This window comes from Miniopterus schreibersii (genome assembly GCF_964146895.1).
Source record: "Miniopterus schreibersii genome assembly, chromosome: 5".
NCBI lineage: Eukaryota > Metazoa > Chordata > Mammalia > Chiroptera > Miniopteridae > Miniopterus > Miniopterus schreibersii.
Window position 1 is genome coordinate 7,744,110 of NC_138106.1, and position 25,824 is coordinate 7,769,933.

Here is a 25,824-nt window from a genome sequence, read left to right on the forward strand (position 1 = left end):
TGTGGAACATTCTAGATAACAATGGTTTTCAAAGTGAGATTTGCCAGGCGGCAGTAGCAGTCTCACCTGGGAACCTGTGAGGAATGCAGATTCTTAATTCTCACCTTGGAGCTCCTACATCAGAAACCCTGAGGCTGCAGCTAGCTTTGTGCTCTAACGCACACTCCAGGGGACTCTCACACCCTTGAGTTTGAGAAGCACTGATACACACCAACAGGCCTCTACCCTTCAGAATGCCAGTTTCTCAGACATGCAGGTGGGGCTTTATGAGATTAAAGTGCATGACAGCTAAATGCAATATGTGCTTTATAATTAGATCCTAGATGGGAGGAAATAGCCACAAAGGATATTAACGGGACAGTGGTGGAACTTGAACTTGCACTGTGCTAGGTAATGTTAGTGCATCAGTTAGGTTTCCTAAAGGTGAGAGTGGAGTTAGGATTTTGCAAGAGATGGTCTGTTTTAGGAGATGCATGATGAAGTATCTAAGTGTCATGATGCCTACAACTTATTTTAAATGTCAGCCCCCCAAAAGTGTGTGTGTGTGTGTGCGCGCGCGCGTGTGAGCATGCGCGATCAGTTAATGAAAATTTAAGTAAGGGAAACTATGAGGTTCTTTGCACTATTTTTTACAACTTTTCTGTAAGTTTGAAATTCTTCAAAATAAAAATGTTGGGGGAAGGAAATTCTGTACTTGTTAAAATTCTGTACATTTAGAAAACATTCAAAAGAAGGAGAATTAGAATGAGTTTAACTTGTAGTTGATGCTACCCAACTTTATTTCATAAGATGAAGCTTCTTAACTCAGCTTCTTTCCCCCCAATCTCAGCCAAAACACCTGGAGCATTGCACAGTGTTTCTTAAAAATGCTAGAGCGGGGGAAATGGTGCAGATCGCCAGCCTAGAGATGGTTATTAAGAGAGGCAGTTCCTGCTCTGGCTGGATAGTTCAGTTGGTTAGAGTATCATCCTGATACACCAAGGTTGCGGGTTTAGTCTCCGGTCAGGGCACGTAAGAGAATTGACCAGTGAATGCATAAATAAGAGGAACAACAAATCGATGTCTCTCTCTCCCCCTCCTTTCCTCTTTCTCTCTAAAATCAATCAATAAATTTTTTTAAAAAATTTAAAGAGGGAAGCAGTTCCTAACCCGCTGTTGGACTTGCCCTCACCCTGGCTATTCTAGTCGTCTCAGAACAGCTCACGCAGACTGTGAGAGTGGGAGCTTGGACTGGATGCATCTGACCTTCCCTGGCCCCACCCTCCACCCCCACATCCCTCCGCATGATGGATTAGTACCTGACTAATTGCCTCAGTCAGCTGCGTCACATTCCCATGACCTCCCTGTGCTTCACTTCCAGTGCCCAGCAAGTCTGCCTGGGAAGTGCTGAGGGGCCAAAGGTGTCAGTCGTCGGCCTGGATGATTCTGGTTTCCTCCAGGTTCACCAGGAAGATGGCCAGGTGGTGACTGTACATCCAGACGGCAACTCCTTCGACATGCTCAGAAACCTCATCATCCCCAAACAGCAGTAGTCCCCTTGGGAAGATGGCCGGGGACCTGGGCGCTCAGAGTGGGCCTGGCACTGGAGCAGTGGGACGGGACAGTGGCTCTGACGACTCAGGACTGGCCCATGTGCACGACCACCGCGGCAAGCATTCCAGTTCCACTTCTGCTCTTTCCTCGCCCATGGATCTAGAAAACTAACTTAGAGGTGTAGGTGAATTTTTCTCCCTCCAGTTACCCTGTTCTTTGTGTTCTGTCAGTTACTTCATTTGGTGTTGGAAGAAGACCTGGGTGGAGGGTTGCCAGGTGGCAAAGGCTTAGTTCAGGTAAAGCCCTGCTGAAGGTGACACTTTTCTCCCCCCTTGGACTTGGATGTGTGTTTACTGCCCCCCCTTTTTTTTTTACGTGGAAACCGCAGTGGAATAATTCAGAAATTTCCCAGTGGTGGAAACCTTTACCCCTAGACTATTAAAAAGCAAATCAAAGAAAGCTCTGGGGCCAGGCCAGTGGGGAGGTGGAGGTGTGGCAGCTGTTTATAAGCACCCAGGGAGGCGGTTTCCTACAGTGTCAGACAGGGCACTTAGTCGGCACTTAGTTCTCGTGTTCTTTTTGTGTTAACGAAGAAAGGAGAAGGTCAGCTTCTAAGAGTTCCTCTCGGCCTGGTGGTTTGTGGTCCAATAGCAATGTCTGATGGCTGCAGAGATGCATCCAGCTGGGAGGGTTGCAGTGATCTTGCCGAGAAAATCAGTTAATTACTTTGACATTAATTTATGAGCTCTCCTTTCATAGATTTAATTTTACTGCATATTCTGAAGTGATGGGATCAAGTTCAAGATCCTGAAAGAGTTGATTAGGCATTGCTCAGATGTGGGGTGACGATTTGGCTCTGACAGCTGGAGATGAAGGCTCGCTCTCTTACCACATGCGAGGGAAGATCTGGAGCCTCTAAGCCTGTTCAGGCGCCTTTGAAATGTGGAGCATTCCTGCGAGACCGCGCACAGAATACAGGAGTACATGGCATGGCATTCACAAATCATCATTTTTTTGCCCCTTTCTTCTGATAATCGAAAAGAAAGAAAATGTTATTGTTATGGAATACCATCATTTAAGTGGGAGGGAGGGTGTGTGTGTGTGTGTGAGAGAGAGAGAAGAGAGAAGAGAGAGAGAGAGAGCGCTCTTTAACAGATCTTCAAAATCTGATATCCTAAAAGTCTCCATCGAAGAACAAAAGAAAGGAAGCCTTTTGATATACATTTGCTGTTTCCAGATGTATTCCATGCTTTTCCCATGTAAGTCCTATCTCTGTTGAACTGGTGAATCACACACATTACTTTTCAGCCGTAAAAGGCCAATTTTTGCCCACTTTTCTCTCTTCCTGTCAGTCCCAGCAGAAATTAGTGGAAAGAAAATGTGATGGAGCTTTCAGCTTTGAACAAAATTGCCTTATTGTGCAACCAGCACTATCTTCATCCAGCCGTTAGCCAGTCAGGCTAATTCCCGAGACTCACAGCTTCCAGTATAAAACCAGTGCACCCTCAGCCAGGCACAGGCAGCCCCATAGGAAGGGAAAAAATAATGTTCAATTAAGTACACCAACCCAGTATGTGCTTTTTTGGAAATGTAACTTTTTTAAAAGAACTTCAAAAGTAATTTTTGCAACTTAAGACATCAGTTAGAATTACCCCCCCCCCCCCCCCCCAAAGGCCACTCTCTCCTCAATGCTCAAATCTTCTTTTGGAGTTAGTCCCAAGTTTAAGTAAAAGTCCACACCACCTCAATATTACAAAATGGACTCACCCTTGAGAGGGCATCTGCAAAGCATCATCAAGAAGAAAGATCTCGGGCACATTCATTTCTCAAACTTTGTAATACAAGGCAAGTCATCTCTCAGAGCTGCCATCATTACTTTTTGAATTTCTTTGGGGGGTTATTTAATGAAAAACATACTATGTTTTGTTTTAAGCCGAAGTCCTATTCTAGACAGTTCTGCTTTGGGGGAAAATGTTATCATTTAATTTCCTTTCTGTAAATTAAAACTAATGAAGTGTGGCCATGTCAAAGCAGATAGAGCTGTTGTGGCCCCGTGCTTTGCTCTGTGCTGGTAAGACTGCTCTTCCTTGTGCCGACGACATCTAGTTGTCTTAAGGGAGACAAAAAATGGACTTGAAGCAGATGCTGTGTTTCTCCTAAACCTGATTTTGCCTCAGATTAACCAAAGACTTTTGACAAAAAATTCTGCTTTGTATAGCTGAATAAGGCATTTTGCTTAGAGCTGTCAGCATCAGGGAAACCCATCCACTCGCACACACACTCATCGATTTGGGGCATTCATGCACCCAGCAGTCTTATCTCAAGGAGTTTTTAAAGTCTTAACTGAAACTGCATGGTCCTCATAATCTTTAAAACACGACTGAACTCAGGATTGGTGTGTGCGTTTAGGACATTGATTGGTCTCCCAGTTTAGAGGCTGTGCTTGAGCATCTAACAGGTTGCGTAAAAGGCAGGACATCTCTGAGCTGAATGCAGATTTCAGGGAAACTTGTGGAAGTGCCCACTATAGGACACAGCAGTAGCTGGGCTTCCTGCAAGAGTGAAAGGAAAATCTCAACTCCTGGAGGATTTCAGGAACTGGCCCTGGGCAGATCCTGGCTGCATTCACAGGGTGTGGGCAAAATGGGAAGGATTTGTGGCCAGTGTGTAACAGTCAGTGGGGTTCCCTGCTGCTGTACACTCAGTGTGACCTGACCGACGAGGGGTGGGTGCACAGGCCCAGGTCGATAGCATGCCCCACCCCCAAATATACCCCCGAGTCTGAGAACCGGGAGAGAAGCCAGCCTCACCCAACAGGTTCAGAATGCAAAGGGAGACATTTTAGGCTTAACTTCTGTAGATCTGTTTGCTGCTAAAAGGCAGAAAATGGAGAATCTTTATTCCTGGGTCATTGCTATGCATATTTGAAATAAAAGGAAGTGGTTTTTAGCTTTTCAAAGAATCATGTCTGAAAAGTAATTACTTTAAGCCAATGCCTATAAAAAGCAAGTCTACCAAAATAAACTTTAAGACTTTCTATACAGTTTGGGCTCATTGTTATTTTTTACCACAAGTTTCATTTTAAAAATAGGCAACTACTTTTGGTTACAGTATTTTTATTCATATTTAAACATATTTTTACAAAATAAATAGTTTTACAAGGTAAAGAATATGTATGCATTTCTAAGTATTAAGAAGCTGGTGCTTTTTTAAAATGTATTTTTGACAAATGTATTGTGTCATACAAAAGAGAAATCTTATTCCAAAGAATGAAAGTTAGCAAAACCCAAAAGTAAAACAAAACAAAAAACAAATGTTTGAGATGAGAAATAAATTTAATACAACTTAATGTAAGTTTATAAATTTAAAAATAAATTTAATATAACTAAAGAACAGATTTTGTTCTTGTAGAATTTTTTTTTACTCATATGAAACTGCTTGATTTTTGTCTTGACAGTTTTAAGATCTTGACCTTACATATCAAACTTAGGTTTAGGAACAGCTTAAATGATGCATTTGAGACAAGGGCTACGATTCACTAACATTTTAAGCTACTTTAATTTTCTGGCATTTATTTGAAAAATTTTTTTTCCATCTTATCTGTGGCAGTCCCCAGTCCACCTTAACTGTCTTACAGTTACAATAAATTACAACTTCAGATAGACTTTATACAGGAGTCATTGACGTATCAACTCCTCCCACCCTTAGTGTCCAAGGGAGGAAGACAAGGCCATAGGACTTTAAAAGATCAAGGGGGGATGCGTGTGGGGTAGGAAATACAGGCTCTTTCAGATCTCAGAAGGGCCCTGCCTCACACCCTGTTCACTTCTCTACAAAAGTATGAATGGAATGGCTTTTCTAGAAAGGGCTTCCATGAACATAAAGGAATTCCTTTCCCTGGGAGGCCCTGTGGAGGCCCGGCCAGTCTTGAACTGGGCTTATTTCTCAAACCCATTTGATCTGGCATTTTTGTTAACATGTTAGGACCCACTACACTTTCTTTTCTTCTTTGTATGTGTGAGAGGCCTATTTATTAAAATGCTTCCTCTTCCCCTGCCAGACCCTCACAGAAGTCAAGAAGTGATATCCCCATCTTAAATGTGCAGACTCTTGAAGATGGAGGTAACAATATTAGATTGCCATAGTAACTGCTCTGTTAACTTTGCACTGAGCTGCCGACCCCCTCAAAGCCAACTTGCCTAGGAATCTTCCTTCATTTTTAGGCTATGAAAACCATGATGTTTGCTTAGACAAGGAAGTCTTCCCTAGCACACATCTTATTTTTCAAGTACATACACTCTCTTTGTTAAGCCTGTTTGCATTATTGTTTGTAAATCTTTAACAGTCTTCTTTCTTCATAATAACCTCTGATCTTAAACTGCTCTGAAAGCCTTTGTGGGGTTTATTATTATTAATAAATACGGCCCCCAATGGTTAATAACAAGGTAGACGCAAAAGCATTTTGCTGTACTTTATTGAAAAATGTAAGGTGAAATATCTCCTGCTCATTACACCTGCACCTTCTGGGAATCATGGTTTAATTATGAGACTCTCAAGCATAAAAGTAATCCCTCGGGCTTATTTTACGTGCACACACAAAGGGCTGCTAATGAGGTATAGCTAAGTGCAGTCAGAGGTGTATGGTCCATTCTTACGACCCAGCTCCCTGGCTGTACAACAGGTGCTCCTAAATTTGCAAATTTCACCTCATACCGTAAGGCAACTGACACCCTGCCAGGGAAGGAGGCAGGTCCTCACAGTGACAATTGGGTTGGCAACAGATCATTTCACATTTTTGCAAACAGTCGAAGGTGCACTTTGATTCTAGAACGATGAGTTCAAGACATTTGTGAAAAACACTTTCACTCAGAAAGGTGGAGTTTCCTAAAACTAAGCCATTTTTGGAAAGTCAGCAAAATGGGAGTGTTCATAGTGTGAAGCAAATTGAAAGATGGTGAGTCAAGGCACTGATCCACTTCAGAGCCATGATACGACTTTCAAATGGTGAAATCTTGAAGCAAAAACATAAAAATACTTATAAAACACTGCTGGTGCTTTATAAAAGGTTTCTCTTTACCTGTTATGCACATGGCATGTTCGTATGGCGTTTTGCTATGCAGAAAATGCTGAATGCAATGTATACATCATTTTCATGGCACCCCCTTGAGCACGTTTTCTTCCATGGGACACAGTCTATTGACAGTTTTCCATATTGCACATGCAAGTTAACTTTATTAGCACTGGTAGCAGACGCCAGCCTAGGGAATTGCAGGTCTGTGTGGGCCAGAGGGATTTTGCCTTGTAATCAGACTTGACGAGTAGCCAATTGCATTGGGCACCTAAATCATCCACATGTCCATCTCATAAACTATCTGGCTATATATAGACTTTTTGCATTTAATGCTTATTCAGTACTCTGAAGGTGCTATGTTTGGTGTTATCAAGAGTTCAGAGGGGCTAGGAGGAAGGAAAAGCTTGTGAATGTACTTGAGAAGCATGCTCGCCTCCTTGGTCTCAGCTTGATTTTTGTACTAAAGAAAATTAAAACAACTTTTAATGAGACTCATGCATGACTTTTAAAGAGCAGAACTGTCTATTTATGGGACTTGGAATAATAACCTTCTGCCTGGGCCTAAGAATCTGAAAGGGCTCTGAATACAGGAAGTCTGTTCCCAGCGCCCACCCCGAGTATCTGACCTTAACAAGGCGCTTTCCTCCCTAAAAGTGGAGGGCGTTCGCGGAGCTAAAACGACCTCAGCTCCCCAGAGGGATGGAAGAGTATCCGGGGCAAGGCAGGGCGCAGCAAGCCTGATTTCAAGGTGAGGACACCAAGTGCCCCCAAACACGGGGCAGTTTGAGGTCACTCGTGGGACGACGGGGACGCCCTGCTCTGCCCTTTCCGAAAACCCGGTTTTTGGAGAGCAAAGGTCGGGCAGTCGCTTTTCCGGCGGGTCTCAGTCCTCTGCACCAGCCTTTATGGCATCTATGGTAAAAATCTAAAAGTTGGCTGCGGAATTCTATTAAAATAGTTGTCTTTGTATAAATTAATTTAAATCGTGCCTACACAGCTCGCCCCTCTGAACTCGGCTGGACGTTACGAAACCGGAGCCGAAGAGGCCTGGCCTATGGCTTCTCGCTGCGGACGGCCCCAGGACCCCGCGGTGCGGCGCGGTGCGGCCCGGCCGGGTCACCTGCCGTGGGTGATGATGACCGAGGCGCCCAGGTAGTGTGGCAGGGGCGCGCGGGGCGGCGAGGCGGCGGCGGGGCCGGGGGGCCGGGGCCGGAGCGCGCCGACCGCCGCCTCGGGGGCGCCGGGGCCGCAGGCGAGGGCGGGAGGGGCGGGCGCAGCGCCCCCCAGCGGCCCGCGCCGGGCCAGCACGCGGTGGTAGTTGAGCAGCACGAAGGGCAGCTGCGCGGGCGCGCCGGGGGGCTCGGGGGCGGGCGGCGCGCAGCACTCGGGCGCCGCGCGGGCCAGCGCCAGCCGCGCCCCTTCCCGGGTGGGCTGGCGGGAGGCCTTGGCCGGGCCCAGCGCCGGCTCCTCGCGGTAGTGGCCGCAGCTCGGGAAGCTCGGCGGCGGCGGCGGCGGCGGCGGCGCGGTGTCCTCGCCGAACCTGCGCGCGGCGGCGGCGGCGGCGGGCGCTGCGGGGACAGGCGACACGTTAGACGTCGGCGCGGGGGGAGAAGGGCACAGGCCCACAGCCTAGGGGGCCCGGGCTCCGCCACCGCCCCTCGGCCACCCGGGCGCCCCACCCACGGAGCTGCCATCGTCCCCGCCCCTGGTGCGTCCCGGGCCCGCGCTGTCCAACCGCAAGATGCAATTGGAAATGTTCCCGCGGCCCGCTGAGGTGTAAGGGGGAGCAGGTGAAACCCACGCTGCGCTGCTGACCCGTCACGAGATAACGCGTGTCTGCACTTAGGTTAATTTAAAGAATTTTAAACACCTTGCTGACCAAAGTAGCCGCCTCGGGGCGAGTTCTGGTTAGAAATAGCCGGATAATATACTTAATTAAATACAACATATCCAAAATACTATTTCAAGGTGTGATCAGTATTTTTAAAGTATTCTTTGTTTCTGTCTTCGAATGCAGTGCAGACACAGCGCATCTCACTGCACTTGCCAGGCCCAGTGCTCAATGGCCACACTGGCTGACGGCTACCAAACTGGACAGCACTGGTCTGGGGGCTCCACAGCCCGAGTGTGAGGGGGCCCCAGCCAGCCCCGTCTTTCTGGCTTATCCCTCCGTGGGGACGGTGGAGTGGAAGTCAGCCTGCTCCCTTTAGGGCTGTCATAACTAAAATAACCACCTTCGCTAAGGAGATGCCTGCCATCAATTAGCTCCTTATGTTTTTTACCTTAAGACAACCTTTGTCTTTCCTTAATATGAAAAACACTAGGAAGTTGATCACAAATTACCCCAAATTAGCACCTTCAGTCAATTTTTACCAAGTGTGTGATAAATGAGGTGGTTATTAACCTCTCACTTTCAAAATAGCAATTTAAAAAAATCGGTTTCGGTGTTGTCTCACTGGCCAAATTCCACACACAAAGAAAAACAATTCTTTCAAGTCACTCTCAAGTGGATAATATTTTCAGCTGTTACCAAAACCCTTTGGTTTGCCTTTCTTTACTTAGAGGTCTGGGAAGCCTTGGTTATTTGAGGGACCCTGCCCTGTGCACTGATGGGTATTGGGGATCCAAATCTGAGAAGTCGGTGGCTCCCGGGACAGACCCAGGCCAAAAGGCAGGGCGCACTGCACTGCCCTTGCGGCTGAATGTTATTTTCTTAAATTGGTTACTTTTGAAAAACATGTCCTGTTAATCTCCGAGGTTAGATTTCTCCCAGGTCCTTTACAGCCTTGTAAAGATGGTCAGAGAGCACAGAGTAAGAGCTTCCCAAAGCAGCAGGAGGGGGAACAGGGCCCTGCCTGCCTCCAAAGAGAGAGAGGTGAGGGGAAGGGAGACCTGGGGAGCTCTCCTCTTTAAGCAGGTGATTCTCTTCTGGGCACGTAGCATTGACCAGGCATTTAGTGGCATCTGCAGGACATCTGCACCACCTTGGTCTGCATTTTGAGCAGTAGTTGGGTCAGGGTGAAATAGAAACACACCTCCTGCAGCCAGTCCTCAACCCCACCTTCTTCCCTGTCTGGGGTTGGCCCAGTGAGCAAACAGGAGTCTGCTGGGCCTGGGGCACTCACTGGTGGCACCTCCGCAGAGGACCTCTGCTTGCCGGCCACCAGGAGGAGCTGGCCGAGGGGCCATTCCTGTCTCTCTGTTGTGAAACTAGTGTGTGTGTGTGTAGGTCAGGCACCTACTCCTGGGGTAGGCATATCCCATGGCTTATGATCCCATTTACAGATGAAGAAACTGAGTCCTGGAGGGGTGGTGGTGGTGAGTGACATTGCTGTCCCTGAGCCCGTGAATTTCCACCGTTTCCTGCACTTTGAAAAATGGCATGGGAAGAAAACCAACAGTCTCCTGTATTCATTTTTGGGTGAAGTGGAGTGGCCTTGTAAAATACATACAGCTGACCCATTCTCAGTACATGGAAGCTGCTTTTGAAAATCCCACAGTCTCCCACTGAGGGAGCAAAGGAGGCCTGGGTTTCATGGAGGTGGCTGAACAGCCAGTTTCCTCTGCCCTTTACGCTGTGCTTGTGCCCAGTCACCCAGCTGTAACCACTCTCGTGAGGAAACGCTCACATGGAGGGCAGCAAAGCACAGCAATCCCCACTTAGAAGCAGAAAGAGGAGAAGTCTGCCCAAACTGTGAGGGTCCTTTCCCAGGTGCCACCCACCGCCACCACCGCTGTTGACAGCCCCGCTCCTGCCCCTCGTGCCAACAGGACCCACCTTCGTAGTTTGGCACGAGGCTGTGCCGAGCAGTGTTCACCGGTGGCTCAGAAAGGCTTTTAGCTGGCGACGGGCTGCTAGGCACTAGGGGGTTGGCGTAATGCCACTGGCACTCGCTGCTGGTTGGCAGTGTGCTCAGGAAAAAGCGTGCCACCTCACACGGGGGTCCTTGAGGCTGCCCGAATTTGGCCGGCAGCATTGGCTTTTTGCTGCTGAAGACGTGCGAGTCTAGAGGGAAGTGTCCGTAATGGTAGGAGAAGGGCAGGCTGTAGGACGGGGCGTACAGCAGCTCGCCGCCCTCTGAATGGAGCTGCTGTTCTGGGGGGGCCGCAGCGTCCGCCGGGGGGCTGGCTCTCCAGTTGCCGAGCTGGCCGCACTCCAGTTTGTCCATCGGGAATGAGCTGTACTGCTGCGTGGCACAGAAGACGGTGAGGGGGACCTGCCTTCTGGCTTCAGGGGCCCGACCCCATCCCAGGGCTGGACCCACCCTGTCAGGTCCCACTGGGGACAGGTGCACAGCAAACAGTACCCCAGTGGCCCACCCCCTGGGCACAAACAGATCTCCCCACCCCAAGCTGGCAACACACCACACATGTGGGCACATGCTACTTCTAAGAGCTTGCAAACTATGTAAAAAAAGAGAGGACGTTTTAATCTTTTAAAAAAATGCCATGGGGTCCGGCTGGGCGTGGCTTAGCGGTTGAGCATCGACCTAGGATCCAGGAGATCGAGGTTCGATTCCCAGTCAGGGCACATGCCCGGGTTGCGGGCTCAATCCCTAGCAGGGGGCGTTTCTGTCTCTCTCTCCCCCTCTCCCTTCCTCTCTCTGAAATAAATAAAAACATATTTAAAAAGAAAAGCCATGGGAACAAACAATGCACCGGTGCTCGGACCCGTATGCCTGCCCAGTGGGACTGGATGGGGCCATGATGTCAGGCCTGCACCTCAGGCTGTGTCCCTACTGTGCGGGACTTTTCTGGGCAGGGAGACCCTGTTAGGCAATCAGAGTTGGTCATTCCTTAAAATGCCCATATGTCCCCAGCCCCTGGGACAGATGTCAGCACAGCCCACCCCTGCAGGACGCATGAGTTACCTGTGGGGGGTAAGGGTTTGTTCTCAGCTTTGTCTTCATCTTCGTGTTTTTGGGTTTAGCTAATTTCCTAGTTTCTTGTGAGGTAGACAAGGCGGTCCTCCAGGAGTCCTGGGACTTGGACGTGGACACCTGGTCCAGGGACAGCTGCAGTTCCTTGTATTCAATGTCCCTGAGAGGCGAGAGGGACAGGTCGTGTCCAGCAGGCTCCCTGGCACCGCCCCCAAGCGAGATCACCCTCAAAGCTCCAGCGAGTCGTTTCAGTGAGGTCGGAGGTGGGTGGGATTTGAGAAAAGGATAAGTCACCTCATTATAAAAGCCACCCTGCAGCCCCAGGCTTGGAGCCCCCAGAAATGCTGAGCGAGGACAGTGTTATTTGGCAGAAATAGAGGGGGTGGGTGCGGCTCTCTCCAATCCCACAGGGCCCTGGAAACAGTTCCCAGGAACCCCGTGGCCCACTAGGAAGGTGTCAGGGCCACAGGAAGGGCAGAAACACTATTTCAGGGCATCAGGGCCCCTGCTGCTTTGCACCGAAGGGGACCTGAGTGGGGGAACCTTGAGGGTCCAGGAGCCCATTTTTGCCCTAAAGAGCCACCTCACTGCCGTCACGTACATGGGAGGGGAGGCCACCCAAAGTACTGACCATGTCACATCTGTTTGCTCATAAAGTGTTTAGGGGCTAAAATGCTTTCTTCCCTACAGTTTTGCTAAAATCATTCTACTTCTAATAAAAAAACAAATCAAAACAAAAGGTACAGCGACCCCTGCTCCTGTGAAAGATTGTGGAGCTGGGATGCTCACTGCCTTAGAGCACATGTGAGCCCCCCCCCCCCCCCCCCCCGGTTCAGAGCAGTGGGGGTGCTGCAAGGCTGGCGAGTTCAGGGTTAGAGCCAAGGGCCAGGTGATTTAACGAAACATAGCACGGTGGGTGGGGAGTAATATATGGTCCCAGGTGGACTTATGCCCTGTTGCTTCTAATGGTCTTAAATGTGTTTGCCACTGAACTTGACCTTCTGGGGTTTTAAAGGGACCAAATATTCGCCATGATTTGCAATAAGCTATATAGAAAGACGGGAAATGAGCTGTCCTGTCCCAAATGGCAGAAGCATGCATGACGACCCAGCCATGTGTGCACATGGAGAGTGTGATTACGTATTTTTGGGGACCTGCATCCCCTTTCCATCCCATTCGGGGATGGGGAGCATCCCCTGCCCTCCCTCTGCCCACGCCCAGCCTCGCCTGGGCTCTGCTCCCCTCCTGATCCCTGCCCGAGCAGGGCTCGGTTTCCCTGCACCTGGCCCTCAGTGCTGAGGACTGAGACCGTCGGACCTTCCCAATCAGCCGGAGTGTTCGAAGGAAAACAAAACAGCAGACAAATGACCAGTTCCAGAGAGAGAGAGAGAGAGATGGTGCTTATTGGAGCGATCCGATGAGGGACAGGGGAGAAGAGAGAGCAAGGAGAGAAACAAATACGTCTGACTTACGTGAGGACATAATTGACACTCACGATGCAGTGGGGCCTGGACGAGCGGCTGTTGTGCACCACGGTGGCGTAGCTCTGCACCCACACCCAGCCGCCCAGCTTGGACAGCAGCCGGTAGTACTTGGTGGTGACCTGGCCCTTCACCAGCACTGCAGGCACAAGGTGACACGAATCCCGAGGGACAGTTAGCAGGCCCTGCCTTTGGGGACGCTGCCCCACCGATGACCCACAATCCTCAGAGAGGCTTTCCTACACCCGCGCGTGCACGCACACACGATTTCTGCCAACCGTTCCAAGGCACCCAAGGAGCAATCTCTTCTCTCCCTTGTTAAGAACTCAAATTTAACAGTCACTGCTTTCACTGGGGAAAAGAGCCCCCCAAAAGCATCTGCACCAGGCAGAGTGATAAAACTGGATTTGCCTTTTAATTTCTGAAATGCCACAATTATGTTATAATCCCCAAACCCTTAATAGGTGGCGGCGGTGTGGGGGGTGAGGATCGGGAAGGGGGAGTGATGTAGTTATTTAAACAAAATAGTAAGTTAAGTGTATTCAACTAAGTGTCAGGTTGTTGCTAATTGCTGCTCCCAGAACCCCTGTGTATTCAGTGACACTGTTACTCTATTGCCATATATGTTTTCTTCCCATTAACCCCAGTTTTCCTCAGGTGGTCAATTTCCTATGTTGCTCATGTAGGAAAGACTTTTGCTTGACTCGTAGTTCCTGCAAATTGGGCTTATGGCCCATCTTCTATGCACAGGTGCAAATCCCAGGCTGCCGAGCAGCTGACTTGCAGAGCCTCCATGTGCACACACACCGCACTGATTCCTCTTCGGGGCCTTGCGTGGAGGGGGGGGCTGGAGGGGGGGGAGTGCCAGAGACTTTGGGTGGGTAGTGGAAAGGAGGGAGCCTGACTTAGTCTCTCCGGGGGGGAAGGGGGAGGCCAGTGCAAGTCTAAAAGGGCACCTCCTTGGATGCTCAGGTCACTGGCCACAGGACGTTCCTGCTTCAACAAGTCAGGGCTGGCCCTGGGGCTCTAACTAGCAGACACCTGAGCAGGGATTTGGGGAGGTGGCCAACTTCTGCGACTGCAGTAGCTGGTGCTGGAGGAACACCCCCCCCCCCCCCGAGACTCACAGACACAGAAGTTCAACCCTCATCTGTACCACGAGGCAGAGCCCCCTTCCCTCTCCATCCAAACCCTCTCTGGCCTCCCCATTGCCCTTTGTGACTTCTTTCGACACTGAGGTGGCCCTTTATCATCCACTCTAACACCTGCAGCAAAATATTCTGATGAAGAAGAAAAATTGCTGCCCATGTGACAGTCAAGGAGTTTTAGCCTTAATATATAAAGAGTTCAAACAGACTGATAAAAACACTAAGATCCTAAAAGTAATATGGGCAAAGGGCATGAACAAACAGCTCTCCAAAGAATACATAGAAATGATAAACGCATTGCAACTGATTTAACTCAGTGCTAGATACCATCCATCAAATCAACAGACATTTAAAAAGAAATAACTATCGCATGATTCCAGTTACGTGAAATGTCCAGAACAGGGACATCCATAGAGACGGAGAGCAGGTTAGTGGTTGCTGGGGCTGTAGGATGGGGGGGCTGGGTTGACGCTAATGACCAGGCTTCTTGGGATGAAGGAAATGTCCTGGAATTAGATACAGGTGAGAGCTGCACCCCCCTGTAAATGCACTAAAAACCACTGGCAGCCGTTAAAATGGTGGATTTCCTATTCCGTGAACTTTGAAATGACGGCGGGCGATGCCGGCTAATCCCGGGGTGGGGGCGGGGGGGAGGCACTGTCATGCAGACGGGCGTGGGCTGGTGCGGGCCTTCGGGAAAGCTGGTTCCTTCTGGAGAACAGATACCCCGGTTTCACGTCTGGGAACCGATCTTACGGGAATCGTGAGTCGTGCACCAAGACTCGAGCCCAAAGAGCTCCACTGCGGTCCTGCTTCTAAATCAGGAGAAAAAGGAGGGGAGGCCTAACGGTTTAATAGTTGGGAAGACGGTAAATAAACTGTGGAGTATACCCCGCCGTTAACTGGTGGTTAATAAGAATTTGTGGCCTCATAGGGAAGGTGTACTGCATAGTGGTAAGTGGAGGAAAGACAAGATTCGGAACTGAGGAAAATCTAGTGACGCAGAAGTGTGTGCACCCCCCACCCGACTCTGATCTTGGGCCAGGCGTCTGACTCCCGATTCTCCGAGTGGCCGCTGTGGGAGGAGGGGACAGTGGCCTCCAGAAGGTTCTATGTAGCTACATATGGGGGTGGGGTAGGCCAATTAGGGGAGACTTCATTAACCAGTTTGCTTATGACCCCGAAAGAGACGGGACATGATCAAACTGAGGTCCCGTCTGTGGATTTCCCAAGAAGCCCTGCTTTCTTCAAGAGAAATGCTCATCGCGCCAACTTTAAAATCTGTTCTCGGCAGCGTCTGTCAAGCCCCCAGGAGTATGACCGTGCACTTCCCCTGTTTCTTATCTCGTACTTTGCTCTTCCTGGTATTTTATGCAACATTCCCAAAACCTGTCTGGAATCACCTTAAAGCTGGACATAATGAAGTCAGTTTATTCCAAGTGTTTCATATTAGGATCCAAATGGCAGAAGTTGCACAGATTTTATCATCTCTGACCCTCCCTGACTCTGCTATGATGAGGCCAAACTTAGACACAGGATTTTTTTTCTTTCTTCTGCTTTCTGTGACCCATGGTGATAGTCAGCATAGCAGTCCAAGCAGAAATCCCAGACATTTAGTCACAACATTCTTCTGTTTGCTCTAGTTGCCCATGCCGTCTGGCGTCCTTGATTAGCTGCCTGAAATGATCCCGGGCTAGAGCGATCTAGAATAGGTCCTGCTGATGGTCGTGACGGACGGTGCAGGGAGGAGATGTCCCCTGCACCGTAAGCTCCCGAGGGCACAGGCCCTGACTTGGCACCTCTGCGCTGTATCCCCAACATCACAGTCTGAGGCGGTTCTGAAATGAGGGGGCCCAAGCGTAGATGAAAGCCCATGGTCATGGTTTTCTGAGGCCACTTTGGGATGGAAACTCTAGTTACATAAATATGCCAGGTGGCCTTCCTGGTTCCTCCAGAATCCTTCCTGGAGGCATAGCCAGGCTAGGAGCCAGCCTCTGGGAGGAAAGTAACTGTCACCTGAAGCATAATTTCTACCTCTGTTTTGAACTTCAGGAGCTGAGGACACCAAAAACGCCTGTCATGGGCTGACTAGTGCCCCCCCCAAAGATATGTTCTACATCCTAACCCCCAGAACCCATGAATGTGACCATATTTGGGAAAAGGGTCTTTGCAGATGTGATTAAGGATCTGAAGATGAGATTATCCTGGATTAGGGTCAGCCCTAAATCCTAGAAGAGACGGAGGAAGAAATGCCAACACACAGAGGGAGACAGGTAGAGATCTGAGCGAGCATGTGGCCACAAGTCAAGGAGTGCCGGCCAACACCAGCAATTGGAGGAGACAATGAAAGATTCACCCCCAAAGCCCCCAGAGGGAGCACAGCCGAGAATCACACCCCAAGAGCAGCCCTCAGCCGGTGACGCAGGAGCACTGCGGATACCTCGGCTCATGCTCTCAGGGAGATTGGGAGCAGGTGCCCACGGCAGTGGCCAGTGGCCAGTGGCCAGCACCCATCGAATGGCTCCTTCCTGTCCCCGGCTCACCTCTCGCTCCCTGCCCGTGTTTCAGGCATGGCCCAGAGAAACCACTGCACCTGAGCTCCAGGCTCAGCGTCAGCCTCTGGAGTTGGCCCCTCTGGGCCCTGCTCTGTGTCGGGAAGGGAGTGAGGCCTCAGGTACCACACCACAGACAGGCTTCAAAACTGCCCAAGCCCCACACCCTGAAGACCCTGCCGCCAAAACCATGCCTGGGTGGTTGACTATCTTTCCTCTCTTCGTCTAAATGTTCCGGCTTTGGAGGGGAACAAACACCCAGGTTAATGTCACAGCTGCTGGTTGCCCTGAGGGGGACGTCAAAGATGATCCCAACCAATGCTGGGGCCAAGGCGCGAGCTCTGGGAGCCTGATCCCCACCCCTGCATGGGCCAGCCCCTGCCTGCTTTCCTGTGACTCTCCTCCCGTTGTATCTGGAAAAGCTGGCAGAGGGGAGACTGAGGCAGACTCGGGCTAGGCTCACGGTGGATCCCGAGGGCACGCCCGCCTCCCCGTGGCCTGGCTGGGGTGGGCTCTGTGCCTCTGGTCTCCGCAGCGGTTTCCTGGCTGCGGTCAAGGTCCGAGTCACAGCACAGTAGCGATCATTGTCAGAATCGCTATTTCCTGACTCCTCTGATTTACCAATTCTAGCCCATTTGGCAGAGACTCCGCGCTCCCTCTGGGTTCTGAACACTCTGCCTTTTCTGTGTGTTCCTTGGAAGCCCGCACTCGCCTCCCCTCCAGGTTCCTTCAGATCGTCGCCCTGTCTGCAGATCCCAAATTCCGAGGGAGGCAGAGCGAATCTGTCCTGTGCGTCTCAGGAGGCCTCCAACTAAAAGCCCCTTGTCGGTCTGCTAAGCCAGATGGGCTCGGGAAGCCTGGGGTTCCTGGGGACAGAGACCAGCCCAGGTCGCTGAGGCTAAGACCCGCCAGGCGCTGCGACTGGCAGGAGGCTTGAGAGCCACGTGGCCCGGGCCCCTGCCCCGCCCGGCTCAGCTACAGGCCTCTCGCCTCGAGGCTCGCCTTGCTCACCTGGGAAATGGACACAAGGCAGCCCAGCTCCCTGCACGGCCCCAAGCTCACAATCAAGGAATAGCACCCAGTCTGTGTGTTGGGGACACAGGAGCCCTGCACTGTATCAGCACTGTGGCCTCATTACCTTTCCAAAAACACACATTGTATTTATTTCCCCTGCTCCCCTGTGCTAGCCAGGCACTGTGAGAGGTAAAAAAAAATGGTATTTAAAGCAGACTTTTAATTCCATAAGTTTTCTTTCTGCAAGCGGCGCCCTGCTTTGAAAACAACAATTCTTTTGTGTAATTCAGGGATTTGCTTTCAACTCGCCTGCAGAATATCAGCTGCTCCCCAACATGCTCCTGCTTCAGCGGAAGGGGGCTCAGAGCCCCCAGGGCTGGGGCTCTCCCTCAGAGCTGCTGCTGCTCTTTCCTCCCCAACAGTGGTGGGGACTGTCCCTCCTGGGGGCCTGGGGGACTCGTGGAGCTGTGAACACGCACGGTTCTCTCCTTTCCCCAGCCTGCCCTCCCTTCCAGACCGTTCTGGGGTGCACGTTGCTGGGTCACACACCTCTCAATTGCCCTCATTACTCAGAGCGTATACCCCCCTTTTCGCCTCCCATTCCAGTCTCCCCAAGATCTGATTCTGTAACAGACACTTCTGCCCAGTCTGTACAAGAAAAGGGTCTCTCTCGCTCATAGCCACGGACTCCAACCGGCCAATCCCACCCTAGCACTCGGCAGCCGTCTCCCCGGGAAGCTCGGTTTCGAGAATGACAGGGACGCTCACGTGAGGTCGTGGTTAGGTAATTTTTAAAAAAGACATAAAAAGGCTGTTTGTGACTGCGAGTCTCCTGTGCACCGAGACCCTTCCACGCAGGAAGAAGCCGTCCACTCCTGAGCAGGAATGTCCTGGGTGTCACAGGTCTCTGCCTGCCATGCCTTGGGAGGAAGAACAGTGACACCGCAGCAACTGCCCCGCTCCCTGGGTCCCAGGCCACACGAAATGGGCCAGACGGCGCCGCCGCAGGTGGAGCGGCCCCCGGACCTGCCTTCCACCTGCCACACCAGCAACCTGTCCTCTGACACCGCTTAGTCGGCACCCCGTGAACCCCAGGCCGGCCACGGGCACTGTGGGCTGGACGGCGAGAGTGAGGTGTCTACTCCGCCCCCGTGATTTGCTGCCTCAGTTTGGGTTCCAGAAGTGTGGCTTCTTTAGGCATTTCAGTGACGGGAGCACCCCCAGTCCAAATGGTCCCTAACCTGCCTCTGTTGGCTAATCAAATACTGTTTGTTCACCTTTTCCACGCGGACTTCTCCCACCCTACAGCCTGTGGTCTCCCCTGAGCTTCACCAGCCGGATGGTGGACAGCGGTCAGAGGCTGGTCGCTGCTAGGGTTCAGCTCCCAGCTCTGCCACCTCCCTGCTGTGTGACTGTGGGCAACTGGCTTAACCTCTCTGAACCTCAGCATCCTCAGCAGTGAAAGGAGAGCCGCGAGCATGAGACTGTCTCACTGGGTTGATGAGACGTTTACTCACTGAAACTACTGCCTGGCCATAGTTAGGGATCCGTATTGGTTCTCTAACCGCTGTGACTGTTATTTGCAACTGGTGTCAGATGTCGCAGAGCAACGTAGGTCCCAAATCCGCAATCTAGAACCGAGCACCTTCTGTACCATCCCCACACCTGCCTGAGTTCCACCGGGTGTCTGAGAACCAACCACGAGCAGCTGTGCTTAAATCCAGGGGTGCGAGGACTCACACCCGAGCTTTCAGATTCGCGTGTACACGACGGACAGTTATGGCCCCGAACGAGGGACCCCCGCCCCCTCCGGGCCCCTCCCTGGCGGCCGTACTCACGCAGGTGGTGCGCGTAGCGAAGGTGGAACACGTCGCAGCCGTGCACATGGTGGTAGAGGGTCTTCTCGATCAGGTCCTGCGGCTCGTACCCGGTCAGCTCGGTCACCCTGGGGGGGGGCTCTGTGAGTTTAGCCTGCGCTGCACCCTGCCTTCCATTCCAGCCCCTGCGGTCCCGCCGACCAGCCCAGGGCTGAACGGCTGGGGCGGGGGGGCGCCGACTCTGGGCGCGAGGAAGAGCTTTCTCGGGAGGGAGGGCCCTGACTGCAGCCCGGCAGGGCGCCCTGAAACCACTGGCCGGGAGGCCGGCTGGGGCTCAGACCTCACCCCTTCTCCGGGGGAAGCTGACCCGAGGACCCTGAGGTACTGACGCTGGGAGCAAGCTGCCCGGGCGAGAAAGAGCCCACTCCCTGGGAACTTTTGTGGGAACCTTTTAAAAAAGCAGTGTGGTAAATAAGCATAACATGAACTCTACCATTTTAACCGTTTTCAAGTGTACCGTTCCGTGGCCATAATTCCACTCACGGTGCTATCTGATCACCCCCCTTCCGTTTCCAGAACTTTCTCATCGCTCCAAACAGAAACTCTGTGCCCATTAAATAGTACGTCCCCGTGTGCCCCCCCCCCCAGCTCCTGGCAACCTCTGTCCTGCGTCCTCTCTCTCTGACTTTCTCTATTCTAGATGTTTTATCTACGGGAAATGACACGATATGTGTCCTTCTGCGTCGGGCTTCCTTCGCTTAGCATGATGTTTTCGAGGTTCAGCCACGTTGTATCATGTGTCCGAATGCCATTCCCGTTTATGGCTGGATAATACTCCTCTGTGTGTAGGCACCACCTTTTCTTCATCTGCTCGTCCGATGATGGACGCCTGGGTGGTTTCCACGTCTTGGCCACGGCGCTCGTGTGAGCCTGAGCCTCTCCATTCCACGCCGGGTACTGTTACCGCAGCTGGGCCCAGGATTCCTCCTGATGGGAGTCAGGGAATAACTGGAGATGTTTAAGCCTCACATCAGTGGACTGTTTGGGACCCCCAGGAAAGAGTATAACACGGAAAATATTGGGACTAGAAGGTCAAGCGTAAGCTCACTAGAGCAATGGAAGCACGTTCCCGGGGCTTATGTGACGTTACCCCTCTTCATTCTCTTCAGGCTCCGGGCGTATTAATTTCCCACGTCAGCTCTTTGAAGAAAAGTGGCCGTCCACATCCAAGACGGCATCGTCACTAGCATGCGGATCACTCAGTCCACAGGTGAAAATTGCATGTGGCAAATGCACTGGGAACCAAGCCCTCAGAGGAGGTGGCTCAGACGTCTTGGTGACAGATATTCAAGAACAGATGAAAGAGGGGGTCAAGAAGGGATTCCGGGGGAGGTGAGGCCACGGTGAGCAGTCAGCGGGGACCCGGGACGGCAGGGCCCTGCAGCCCTGCCAGGCCAGACCCGACACACTAGCTGCAAATGAAACGGGGAAACCTGACCTCACTCTCAGTCCTTAACTCACGCCCCTTTCTGTTGAGTTCTGCGCGGGCTCGGGTCATAAATCTCGGAGAGCCTCATATTTCCCTGGAATCACTCACTATTTGGTGTACACATTTCCATGGTGTTCCTCCAGGGCAGGAAGGAGCCGGGCTCGAGGTGGGTAGGAAGGCAACGTGCACAGGCCAGAGCCTTTCGGGGCTCTGGGGACTTGTCTAAGGGCCACCTAGAACTTCAGGCCCCACTGGAGTCCAACTCTGTGTGGCAGGAAAACTGAGACGTCTGGCTTCCTCCAAAAGAAAACCAGGCATCTCTCCGGTGTGGGGATGAAAGAAGCTTCCCAGGCCCTTTGGACGAAAAGTTTCAGAACAACAGCCCCAACGTGTAAATGAATCAGAAACACATGTATTAGGTTTCTCATCAAAGTACACATGGCTTTAAAAAGTTAAAGGGGAGGGGAAGGGCTTGGCGGCGCGCCCTCCTGGTTTTTTCCAACCCTCTAGTGTCTGAAGACCTGTCAGAGGGATTTGCCAAACCCCAAACATCGCTTGGTTCACCCATCCTTAGCAAAAGCACCAGCTACAGTTTCAAAGTGAAATACCACAAACCCCCGCGAACCGAAGTTCAGGTTATGCTGAGTTCAGCTCTGTCTGGATTGCGCTGGGTGGGGGGCCACTGCCCTGGTGACTCGGGGCTGCTGGGCTTCCGGCCAAGCCCTCGCCGGGGCTCCCGGGTGTGGATGTCGGGGCTGCCACCTCCCACCTCACCGGGCGCTCCGCTGACCTCCCAGTGCCGGGCCAGCCCCTCTGTCCCCCGGCTGGGCGGCCTTTCAAAGAGCATCGGGCTACCACACACGGAAGACCCGAGTGAGTGTGAAGAATTCTCCAGCGTACTTCTGGCAGCACCTCCTAGATGGCCAGAGTTTAGGAAAAGTCTCCAGGCGTTGCTGGAAGCTTCCTGGTGCTCAGCAGGAGGACTGCGGTCTTCGGTGGAGTCGGGGAGTCTTCCTCCAGATCAGCACCTTTCTTTCCTGCGCCCTCAGGGGCACGGCCCTCACACCCTAACGTGGAGGGACACTGGCTTTCAGGTTCCAGCACCTGGCCTCCCGTCTGTCTGGGCACCCTCTTCCGGGAAGCCCTCCATCTGCCCCTGGAGCTGCAGAGCTGCGTGGGTTGAACAACTTGAGAAGACCTGAAATCTCTCCTCTGGGGAGACCCCTCCCTTTCCTCTTATAAAGAATTCACCAGGTCTCAGGGGAGGGGGAGCTAGAACGATCGGAGAAAAACTAGGACACACAAGGGAGAGTCGGTTGTCTCCTCCCGCGATTCTAGAAGAGAGCCCGTGGACAGCCGGTGTGCTCTGTCCACTCAGAAGGGACTCCGGCGTCTGCAAGGAACTCCTCCTTCATGACCTGCCCCCCCCCCCCCCCGGCTCTGGGACCTCTAGCCAGCCCCAGAGTCCTGTCCCCACAGCAGGAAAGTGGCACTTGTCAGCGTTCAGCCATTGCATGAAGTGCCGTGCCCTCCCCGAACGTTACCTTTGCCCCTCGCCTGGAGTTCCTGGGAGCCTAATGACCACACTGTCATGCCAACCTCGTCATTTCTCCACCACTGAGCAGTTCCCAGGGGCAATAATGAGGAACTAGACTAATCCCCACCAGGAGGATTTCTTCAACAAATGGTTAAAATGGTCAGTTTTATGTTATGTATATTTTACCACAAAATGTGAAAAAAAAAAAATCAATAAATTCTAGCTTCAGGATAAACAGAAAACAAAAATCATACAGAGCTTCCTCTGGGAAAGCTCAGGCCCGCCCACGGCGAGTCGGGAGGGGGTCTCTGACCCTGACTCTTGTCTGCAGAGCTGAGGACCCTCTACGCGGCTGGGAGGCGAGGCGCTCACATTGCTGGTATATCCGGCTTTTTACTTTTGCAACTGCTTCACCTGTTATCTAATTTCAGCTTTCCTAACTGCCCTGGGCGTTGCAGGGTGGGTGGGGCAGGCCTTTTTTTTAAAATAAGAAACCAGAAGCCCAAAGAGGCCCTACAGGCCCCAGGCCTCAAGACTGTGAGGCCAGCAGCCGCCCTGGGGACAGCCCACCCTGGGGACGCCAAGGCCTCCAGCACAGACCTCCCTCCGGAGCAGGCCGGCCCGGCCTCGGGCACACAATCAGTGATTCTTTCTCCCTCGTCTCCCTGCTCTCTTGGAAGAATCACAAGCAGGACAGGAAAGGACAGTTGGGAGAGACAGTTCTGGGGCCATTGCAGCCTCACCCTCCAGCCCAGCTGCAGACAGTGCTTGTGGGTCACAGCTTCCCCCGGGAAGGCCACCTGTCTGCTCCCAGGCTCAGCCCTGCGGTCACAGCTCAGATGGCTTCCCCGGAGCCAGCTTCCTACAACACACTGCTCAGTGCAGAAACCTGCGGGTTTCCAAGTCCCCCTGGCTTGGTGGCAACATGAAGCAGAATCCGGACACCGCGGCCTTCGAGAGAGGCGGCCCGTGCCCACAGCAATTTCCAATTCCAACTCCAGTGAGACGAACATACGAATAAGGTTTCTGAGGTACCCGTGAGCTGAAGAGGCCGGCCACGCCTGAGTACTAAGGCTGATGTTAATTCTTTCAATTCACGACTCGGTTTCACTAAATCCCTCCCTAATGCGCATTCTTAGCAGGACTTAGTCTTTGCTACATCTCGGTTTAACAGGGTAGCTTCCAGGGCCGGTTCCCCCATCAGTATCTCCCGGAGCCCCGCCGCGGCCGCCGGAGCCCGACTCACCTGGAGTCCAGGAATATCAGCTTCAGGTCAAGGCTGGCCCGGAACATGAACATGTTACTGTGCAGCTTGATCTCGGTGATGGCGCTGGGCGGCAGCGACTGGCCCACGGCCACCAGCCCCACGATCTGGTAGCACGAGTCGTACAGGGACATGTCCAGCATATACTGCCTGATCTTCAAGTAGCCACTGCAGTGGATGACCTGGGGGAGAGAAGGCAGGGTCAGCCACCGGCACCCCTGCCCCCGGCCCTGGGCTGCTTGTTTTCTCCAACGTGCTGGACTGTCCCCCGCCCCGGCCGCTACTGAGCTGCGCGGCCCACCGCCCGATTCGCTGCTCAGGAGGAACGAACTGTTCTTCTTTCTTAAGAAACAATGTCATAATGAAACAGAAGGGTTCCCTTCCCCAGCTGACTATGTTCCAGTAACTCCGCGAGTTAAGGCTCTCCTAATATAGGATGGATTTATACATAATTAACTCATCGCCAAGCTTCAGTTCGATGGCACAACTGAGGCGTTCTGGGGAGCCGATCATTTGTTCCATAACGCTCGTTTCAGCAGCTATAACACTTATCTTCCAGTGGGATTGGGTTCCACATCTGCTAACTTGACACTGATATCACCTGACAAGCTATATCACTCCGGTAAATCCAGAATTCAGAAAGAACGCTTCGTTCTAACTATATTTTATTTATAATTCAAGACTTTATCCCCTTGTAATAAGCAAAAGCCGGAGTGACTATATAGAAACACTTGTAATAGTTGTAGCCAAAAACCACACAAGAGAAAGCGTATAGCGTTCCAAAGGTCAAACAGAAACATTCACGCAGCCTTAAGCCTCAATACTGGAAGCGTTTATACAAGTTACAGTCAGTGAAATCTTGAAAGGATCACAATCACCAGAGCAGCAGCGATGAGCAGCTAAAGTCTTAAACGCCCTTTTCAAAAGCCTTCCTCCAGGAGATGTGTTTAATAAGTGGCAGAAACAACTCAAGACCCAAGTGTCCAGAAGAATGTCTGTGGGGTGCAGGACCGTGCTGGGGGTTCCCCACCCCTGGGCCAAAGAGGCTTTAGCGTCTGGGACAGCAAGTTAAGAAACGCATCCCTGCCCGGCAGGGTGGCTCCGCTGGTTAAGCGCCGTCCCATACGCCGACGCCGAGAAGGTGCAAGTCTGATTCCAGGGCAGCCACACCTAGGCTTCCGGTTCGATCCCTGGTTGGGACACTTAGGGAGGCAACCGATTGATGTTTCTCTATCACCTCGCTCTTTCCCTCTCTTTCTAAAAAAAAAAATCAATAAACATATCCTTGAGGAAGGATTGAAAAAATAAGTAAGTTGATTGAGTCTTGCTCAGATTCCACTATTTAAAAAGAAAGAGCGAAACGTATTCTCCAAACTATACAGCGGAGTGAGGTAAAGTCAAAGGCAAGAGATCAGAGTTCAGCTCCAAAGAGGGGCCCGAGGAGAGGGCAGAGGGGAAGGCAGCCCCTGGGATGCGGAGGGGTGGGGGGGCCCTCCAGAAAGAAGACAAGACCGGCCCCTTTCCCTTCACCCCACCCCTCCCTCCTCTCCTAACACTCAAATTCTCCTGCAAAAAGGCTCCCATCCACCTCCAGCTCCAGACAGGGGTTGGAAGGGTGAAAGGGGGTGTCCAGCTCGGACATCCTCCGACCTGCCCTTCTTTCAGGGAGTGGCTGACTCTCACGCCGAGGCACAGTATTGCCCTCGGGCTCTTTAGGTGACCGACTCCCGGATTCTGGAGTCAGCCAGAGCAAGTGGCCGTGTCTGGTAGAGCAAGTGGGCAGGGAGAAGCGGGGCTGGTGCGTGGAGGCCCCAGCTCTGCCCCTGAGCCTTCCTGCCCTCGGCCGGTCAGCGGGTCCTTGATCATAGAACGGGGCCTACCAGACTCCCTCACAGGGCTGCGGTGCCTGTCAGACTATCTAATTAGTTAAATGAGATGAGATGCTGCCGACGAAAGCCCTACTGTGCCCTCAGAACGGGCTGCATTATTACTGTGACGAGCAGCACTGCGGTTATCACCGGGCGTGGCCGGACGTTCC

The 25,824-nt window shown here is 52.0% G+C and overlaps 3 protein-coding genes across 7 annotated transcripts in view; 1 reads left to right on the forward strand and 2 right to left on the reverse strand.

The window, feature by feature from the left end:
* The window catches only part of HLCS (holocarboxylase synthetase), a 156,937-nt gene extending 152,361 nt beyond the window's left edge, over positions 1-4,576 (forward strand). For all 5 annotated transcript variants that reach the window (XM_081138884.1, XM_081138881.1, XM_081138880.1 and 2 more), the window contains exon 11: positions 1,361-4,576. In XM_081138884.1, coding sequence (XP_080995010.1) covers positions 1,361-1,532 — 172 coding nt within the window. In that variant the 3' untranslated portion in view covers positions 1,533-4,576. The remainder of the gene's footprint in view (positions 1-1,360) is intronic.
* Positions 1-25,824, reverse strand: part of CHAF1B (chromatin assembly factor 1 subunit B) — a 371,302-nt gene that overhangs the window by 142,812 nt on the left and 202,666 nt on the right. The gene's annotated exons all lie outside the window — the stretch shown is intronic.
* The window catches only part of SIM2 (SIM bHLH transcription factor 2), a 41,248-nt gene continuing 21,358 nt past the window's right edge, over positions 5,935-25,824 (reverse strand). Inside the window, exons 6-11 of the mRNA XM_081138886.1 lie at positions 23,769-23,968; positions 19,518-19,624; positions 12,957-13,104; positions 11,476-11,644; positions 10,383-10,791; positions 5,935-8,172 (exon numbers count right to left, since the gene is read on the reverse strand). Of these exons, the coding sequence (XP_080995012.1) occupies positions 7,721-8,172; positions 10,383-10,791; positions 11,476-11,644; positions 12,957-13,104; positions 19,518-19,624; positions 23,769-23,968 (1,485 nt within the window). The 3' untranslated portion in view covers positions 5,935-7,720. The remainder of the gene's footprint in view (positions 8,173-10,382; positions 10,792-11,475; positions 11,645-12,956; positions 13,105-19,517; positions 19,625-23,768; positions 23,969-25,824) is intronic.